Source organism: Geospiza fortis, unplaced genomic scaffold (genome assembly GCF_000277835.1).
Source record: "Geospiza fortis unplaced genomic scaffold, GeoFor_1.0 scaffold396, whole genome shotgun sequence".
Taxonomy (NCBI): Eukaryota; Metazoa; Chordata; class Aves; order Passeriformes; family Thraupidae; genus Geospiza; species Geospiza fortis.
Genome location: NW_005054345.1, coordinates 3,624,064 through 3,631,560, shown reverse-complemented (window position 1 = coordinate 3,631,560; position 7,497 = coordinate 3,624,064). Strand labels below are relative to the sequence as shown.

General features: G+C 38.4%; 1 protein-coding gene across 2 annotated transcripts in view; it reads left to right on the top strand.

The window, feature by feature from the left end:
• Positions 1-219: 219 nt before the first annotated feature.
• Positions 220-7,497, top strand: part of OMA1 (OMA1 zinc metallopeptidase) — a 16,492-nt gene continuing 9,214 nt past the window's right edge. The window contains exons 1-7 of one of the 2 annotated variants that reach the window (XR_004081930.1): positions 220-359; positions 574-1,105; positions 1,478-1,706; positions 2,180-2,353; positions 2,450-2,557; positions 3,749-3,877; positions 7,286-7,360. Coding sequence is in view for 1 of the 2 variants with exons in the window: in XM_005422963.3 (XP_005423020.1) it covers positions 594-1,105; positions 1,478-1,706; positions 2,180-2,353; positions 2,450-2,557; positions 3,749-3,877; positions 7,286-7,360 (1,227 nt within the window). In the remaining variant the exon portion in view is untranslated. The remainder of the gene's footprint in view (positions 360-573; positions 1,106-1,477; positions 1,707-2,179; positions 2,354-2,449; positions 2,558-3,748; positions 3,878-7,285; positions 7,361-7,497) is intronic. The other variant, XM_005422963.3, reaches the window with a different exon arrangement.

Sequence of the window (7,497 nt, the reverse complement as noted above, 5' to 3'; positions counted from 1 at the left end):
TCGGAGCCAGAGGGTGAAAGCGACGGCAGCGGGGCCCCTCAGGCGGGAGGGCCTGGGTCAGTTCAGTGCCAAGGCATTTCCATGTCCGTGAGCTAGAGGCTCCCGGCTGGCCGAGACTTCGTTTCGCCGTGTTTTGTTTCTAGGCCAGGAGTAAGGTACGAGCAATATGCTCACAGATCCTGTGACACAAAATCAAGATCCTGGTTTTCCTCATGTATAGGAATGGCACCGAGAGGGCAGGAGCCCCGCGCGGAAAGGTGATGACCCACAAGGGACACCTGCAGTCACTCTAATCTGGTGGCAATAAAAGTGAAAGGAAAAAAATAAATCGCACCTCGTTTTATTCTCAGTGATGCAAGGTACTCATATCGTTCACAGTCGGAAGCAGATGGATGTCTTACAACTGTAACTGGATGCAGTTGTGACTGTGACCTCTTTTTGTGCAATGCAGATGTTGACAAACTAATACATAGTATCCATTCAGGGGAAAATGAAATAATGATGCAGAGTTTCTTGTTTGGGTGGGCTTTTTAATGCCAGTCTACTCTTTTTTTTTTCTTTCCTTTTTTTCAGGGTAATCAACCAAAGAAGTTATGAATATCATCTGTGGTCTAAAGCTGTCGGGCAGGAACTGTATTTTGTCTCATTTGGCTTCTTTTTGCAAGCAGGGGAAGTGCAATAATCTCTCTAGGTCTTACACAGGATGGTGCCAAAGTCAGGGTGACAGAAATAGATGCCAAAGGTTGGATTTGAGTGGAAATTCTAGAAGCTGTTTTTTGAGTGGAAACCCTGACTCTTATAGAAACTTGGTTGGTAAAGGACTGAGATGTCTTTTGGATGTCCCACATACAAGTGGACAAGAAGTGTACAGGAATGCAAACCATGGTTCGGGAAGGTTTTTCTCCCAGTCTTCTCAGGCACTGGGGGAGAAGATCCCATCCCTCCTGATCAGTTCTGTAGGACAACCCCCACACCACTTTGCTGCTTGGAACATTCAGATCAACAGGTCTTTTCACACATCACCATCACTTCAGGCTGCGCCAGTTCCTCTTTTCTGGATTATTGTGAAGCCAGCTCAGAAATTATTTGCCATCATTCTTGGCAGGTAAAATACCGTTTACTTTCCTTTCAGTGCAAGACCCATCATGCAAAGTGTGAGTGTGGGGATGGATGGCAGATGTGTTTGTAGTCTTGTTGACTGACAGTTTGCTCAACAAGAGGTCTTTTTTTTCCATTATCAGAGGTGTTAGATGTATTTTCTCCTCTTTTCCTTCTCATTTACATGTGATAGAGGGAGATGAACCAAGACACTAAGGGGCATTCCTTCTCCTTTGGGAGGGAAGAAATGCAGTGTACTGGAAGCCAATTACAGTATAACCCCCCATAAGCTCCTACATGAGATGAGGCTGTAATACAGAACACAGTAACAAATTCCATTTCAAAAATGTCCTAAGTTAACACTGTTTGCATCTTACAGGAGCATAAGAAATTGGTGGAAGGCACTTCCTCCTAATAAACGGGAACTCTTCAAAGAAAGTGCAAGAAAAAACAAATGGAAGATCCTGCTGGGTGTCAGCAGCTTGGGAGTTGTATTTATCATGTTTTATTTTACCCACTTGGAGGAGACACCCATCACTGGGCGTGCTCGACTGTTGGTGTTTGGCAAAGAGCATTTTAGGGAGCTGTCACAGATGGAATATGATATGGTAAGATTTCAGACAAGAAATTGAAAGTACTCAAAAATTGTTGCTATTTTAGTGATGAGATAGTCCTGTTAATGAAATGGGCAAACAAACCTTGTAGTGTCCTTGATGAGTTTTGAACTTCATGCTCAGAACCCTGAGGAGTCCCTTCATCTGTTACCTCCTCATCTTGTCCTCATCCTTTTTTAGAATTCCCTTTCCATGAGAAGCATGTAATGGTTACAAAGCATATAACATGCTTGTAGCAAACATTCTTAACTATTTCTTGTCCACTGTAATTTTTGTAAGTTCTTGTCCTATAATTTTGAGTTCTACGATTTCCTGTTGTAAACTGAAACTTGATAAGCCATATTCAGATGTATCCATATTCCCATCTGTCACAAGATAAGAACAGAACAAGTACAGGATATTTTCAAATCACGTTTTGTATACATTTGTCCACCTTAAAAATTAGGACCAATGAACTTTTTTTTCAGTGGATGGAGCAGTTCAAAAGTCAGATGTTACCTGAGACAGATGCACGCTACCAGGTTGTGGAGAGAGTTGTTGGGCATTTGTCTGAAAGCAACAAGGACATCCCCCAAGTCTCAGCTCTCAAGTGGGTTATCCATGTGGTGGATGAACCAGGTGTAAATGCTTTTGTGCTTCCAGTAAGTTGTACACCACACAAAAAATATGTCTTTTTGATATGTCTTGATATGCACTTGATATGTCTCCCACTTAATTTTTATTCTCTTTGTTTACAGAATGGTCAAGTGTTTGTTTTTACTGGGTTACTGGATGCAGTTTCTGATATTCATCAGCTGTCATTTATTTTAGGACATGAAATAGCTCACGCTGTGCTGGAACATGCAGTAAGTTTTTAAAGAAAGATGTCTAATATTCTTAAGTTATTCATTCTAATTACTCTAATTAGGATTTTCCCTATCATTACCAACCAAATTTTCAGGGTGACTCTATCTAATCAGTGCACAATTGAGTTTGAAATGAGTAGCTTGCTACAGTAGATCTTTATTATTTGTGTAGCACTTAATAACTGTCAGAAGACCTGTGGTGGTCCCTGTTAACACAAAGGCTGCCAGGGCTTTATTCACAGTTGTACAGGTAGATTATGGCTCAATTTCAAGAGTCATTTAGAGCTTGGTCTGCAGATCCCTCTCTTACTGCACAGGCATAGAGAACTGGAGGTACTCAGCATCTCTGTTACTCCTATAATTGTTATCACCTTTAAAAAGTATCTTAAAATTCTTGCTACTGTTATTATTGGAGCACACAGTTTTAGAATGTCAAATTCTGGAATACCCAAAGCTTGGTTCTTGTATGATTTTGGGTGAGCAACAGTTCACATAATGGTTTCTTGGGCTCAGTCCAGCCACCCAACCCTTTAAACTTCTAAAAAATATTTCTGATAATGAAAAAGAACTTATCTTATTTGTATGGCATCTGGTGTCACCCAGCTGGCACAGAGAGCAGTGTTATATGATCCTGTTTGTAAATGCTCTGATCAATTTGTTGCAATGTCAAATAGAGCTCTGGAAAACAGAATAATCTCATGGATTCTGAATTTAAATGAAAGCAGCAGAAAATAAAAGAGAAATACATTATGTGTACTGTTCCCTTATCCCATTGATGATCCTGTCTCAGTGATGTGTTATCTCTTCTCAAATTAATATAAAGAACAGTCTTTGAAGTATTTTTATAGATTTTTCATTCACACTGAGGTGTTTCCTGGCCTTTTTACTGAAGAACTTTTTCTGCTTGTTGCCTCCATCCTACCTCAAGTCTCTCAGAGGGTCTTATGGACAGAATGTATTTGTTCCAGCTTATGTGCAGCTTATGTGAATTCTGGCCTGAAAGTACCTTGTATCCAACTGGATTTTTTGTTTGTTTGTTTTGGTACAAGCAGGGAATGTTGTGCTTGCCCTCTTCCTGTGGCTCCACAGGAAAAAAAAATCAGTGACTTTTAAAGTGTTTCCAAATTCTGTTAATGTTCTAAAGAAATGTCAGACAGTAAGGAATGAAAATGGGACAATTTCTGCTTGCAGGCAGAGAAAGCCAGCCTGGTTCACTTCTTGGATTTTCTCTCACTCATCTTTCTCACTATGATTTGGGCCATCTGTCCTCGTGATAGTTTGGCAGTTGTTGGCCAGTGGATTCAGAGCAAGTTGCAGGAGGTAAGACTGGCATTTTCTATTGTCCTTCCTGATTTCCTTGGAAAGGTAATGTTAATATTTTGCTACACTAAATAGTAACTTTGGGGAGAAAGGCAAGAGGAGAAATGTAACAAAAATTAATATTTGAGTCTGTTATGGAATGAGGTATGTTCTCATAAATCTGATTCTGCTTTAGTTGATGCTGATTTTCATTTGTCATGTTGAAGAACTTTAGATTTCCCTAAATGACTGGATTTAGTTGCACAGGCTGCAGGAGCCTGCTTGCCAATTAAGACAGATTATTGTCTTTTAGAAAGGTAACTTGCCCTTTAAAGTTGTATGTGGTAAAATGCCATGTTTTTATTTTAAGTAGTTGTTAAATTCTTCTTAAACTAAACAAAATATATGTAATTCTTTAAATATATTGTTAGTGATAAGAATGATTTCCAAGATTAAAAAATTAAGAATTTAAGCACCCATGCTATAGTACAAGTTACTAAAATAATCTTCTCAGCCAGCAAATATTTCAGCAAAGTAAAATTCAGAGGACTTCTGGTGCCAGTTTTCTTCAGCAGTGCAATTTACTCTCTGGACAGTTACTGATTCATTTATTTTTTAAAAAGTGTGTTCTTTTAAATAGAATTTTGCTTAGATCATAAAACTGGAATCTGAATTAACGTGAAAGATCTCTTTGGTTTCTTTGACTTGGTGCTTTTCCTGAGATTTCCCCCAGTTCCTCAAAAACATGAAATTAAACATAACCAATCTGTTTTGGTAGCTCTTATGCTAATGGATAGATGTGTGGATTCTGAACATAAATTATCTCTTAAGAGCTTGGATATTTGCACAAGTAGCTAAGAAACCAATACATTGATGAATGCTAGCCAGCATTCTGAAGAGCTGAATTTGGCTAACACAAAGTGTGAATGAATCCTGAGACTGTTCATAATTTAGACAGCAGGATTCAACTCCCTGTCAGCATCTCTTCTCCTCTCCACAGAGAATGGGTGTTTTGGCATCATGGGTTGGAGTTGTGCTTTAGGTTGGAAAGGGAATCTGGGTTTAAGCTGCGAGTCCTGTGCAAAGGAAGCATCATCTATGGGATACTGTCCTGGTTTAAAAGGCTGATCAAACTTCAGTTGATGTTGAAGTGATAAATACTTGCAAAGCTTTCATCCCATAGACAAAAGCAGCTGAATAGTAAGCTTAGTTTTTTTAGTCACCCAGGAGTGCAGTGTCTGTTTCACTCATTCACTATTTGCCTGTTGTGCTTACATGAAAGTGAATAGTTCTGCACATTTTTTCAGGATGTTTCTCTTCTTCTTCTTCCATAACTATATTTTGCTTTTTAAAGCTTTAGCATCCCATTCTGTGAAAGGGTTATTTGAGCCATGCTGTGGTACTTGCTTCTGTTTCAATATTTGTTTTTCTCTTATGTCCTTAGAGGTTTGACTTTTTGACCTGGTGACTATTGTGTATTTTTTTATTATTGACTCTAAGTGTTTCCCAGTGATTCCTTGTAGGCCTTTGGGCATGTGAGCTCCAGTGCTGCCTTCCCACCAAAGATAATGGATTTTCCTTCCTTAGCAAATTGTTAACTTTTCTTATTACATTTATTTGGGGTTGTTCCTTAAGCTTGTATTTCTGGACTGAAGCATATTGGTTTTGTTATAGAGCAGCAGTTATTTTATATGGGAACTAAAGCCTAGGAATTATTCTTGGAATAACACCAAGCATGACTGAGTTTTACTCATGCCCCACACACCAGTATGTACAGATGCAGTACTTCATCCTCCTTTCTTGTCCATCTCACACCATAAGATTTGTATTCCATGTGAAAACTGGTGATTTTGGGCAGTCAACATCCCTGGAACTCCATTTTCTTCAACATACACAGACAGCTCTGATAATTAAATTGAAAAATCAATTTTGTCTTTTTTGTGTCAAATTTCTGACAAGGATTTTAGATCAGAGTTTGAAGTTCCAGTTTTTCACTCTAGCACATTCACGAAAGATTTTTTAAACAATTCCATTTTTCAGTAGCTGATGACTACTACTGTATGTTAGATACCTCAGGACTCTTTTCTAAGTTACAAATTTCATTTCTCTGTCTAAAAAGTGTTTAATAATTAATCAAATAATTTATCTGGCCAACTAGGAAGTGGTGCTTCAGGAATATATGACAGACTAGCCAGGGGTTTCTTTGCTGTTTAGTGAATATATGTGCACCCACAGACCTGGAGCACTTTTCAAGGCAATAAAAACATGTATTCCACTTCAAGGAATTACTTTATCATCAGAGGATTTAAAAAATATATTTATAATTGCAATGTTTAAGGTCTGTATGGAAACTAGGAATTTAGAAAGTGACTTCATCTCTGCTTACTTCGAAACCAGCATGTTTGGCTTTTAAAGCCAGCTTTGGTTGGCTTCTATTTTTGACTTAGGAAAGAAAAACTATCAGTACTACTTTGGAAAGCAGCAAAAAGTTACAGTTACCTTTATGTACTCAAGGGACTGGACCACTTCTTTGGTGCTCTTCATTTCAAATTGGTTTGTGGTTTGTAGTTTTGGTTTTGGTGTTTTTTCCCCTGGAACTTCTGAGGAGGACAAATTTCTATAGCCAGATAAAGAGTTGATAGAACCTTTTTGAGCTGATAGACCTTTCTCTCTTCTCTAACCTTGCACAGTTCACATTTCCTAATGGATGACTAAACCAGGATGTTGTGACAGATTCCTTATCTCTGCAGGAGCAGGCTGTTTAAACAAGTCCTGATTTGCATTTACTATAACATGACAGACTGGGCTAAGGCTGCCCAAATCTATATGAATTACATTTGAGAAAGCCACCACTGCCTCTAGAGTGTGTTAATGCTCTAGAAAAGTGGGAGAGGAGTTTGGTCAGCTTTATGTCTTCTAGTTTGGTTTCTCAAGGGCAATTTGCAGCTTGTGTTAGGGATAGTCATGGCAAAGGAGTGATTTCTGCATGCAAATATTGATGGCTACATTCCTTATTGTGGGCAGTTTGCCATAAGAAATAGATGATACCATGCTTAAAGTTTAGGGAACCACTGGAATTTTGTACATACAGTTGCTGCAAGAAAATCTTGATGTCAATAAAAGAGTGAAGTGAAAAAATTCTGGAAAAGTTGGTATTTAGCTTTCAGTTGCTGCAAAATGAGACTGGCTGCTGATAGCACCCATGAAAATATAACTAATTTGAATTAATTTCAACTGAATACAGGATCAATGAGTTACACATAATAGAACTAGAGATTACATTAAGAAAATTAACTGATCACATGCAATGTGAGCATTAGATAGATAGATAAACCCCCTTCTTATGAGAAGGTTAAAAGACAGCTATGAGGCTCTATCTTTGTACACATTCCAGGCCCAGGAACAAAACTTTGCTGTGTTTCTTTGCAGTTCATGTTTGATAGACCCTACAGCAGAACCCTGGAGGCTGAAGCTGATAAAGTGGGACTTCAGTTTGCTGCAAAGGTAACTACAACTGATTGGTTTTATTAGCAATAAAAATTAAATTAGCAAAAAAATAAGTACCAGACATTTTTCAGTTTCTGTTACAGTCAGAGAGAGTTTCATTCTTCATATGGAGGTAAACTGTAAATTTTTGAAGA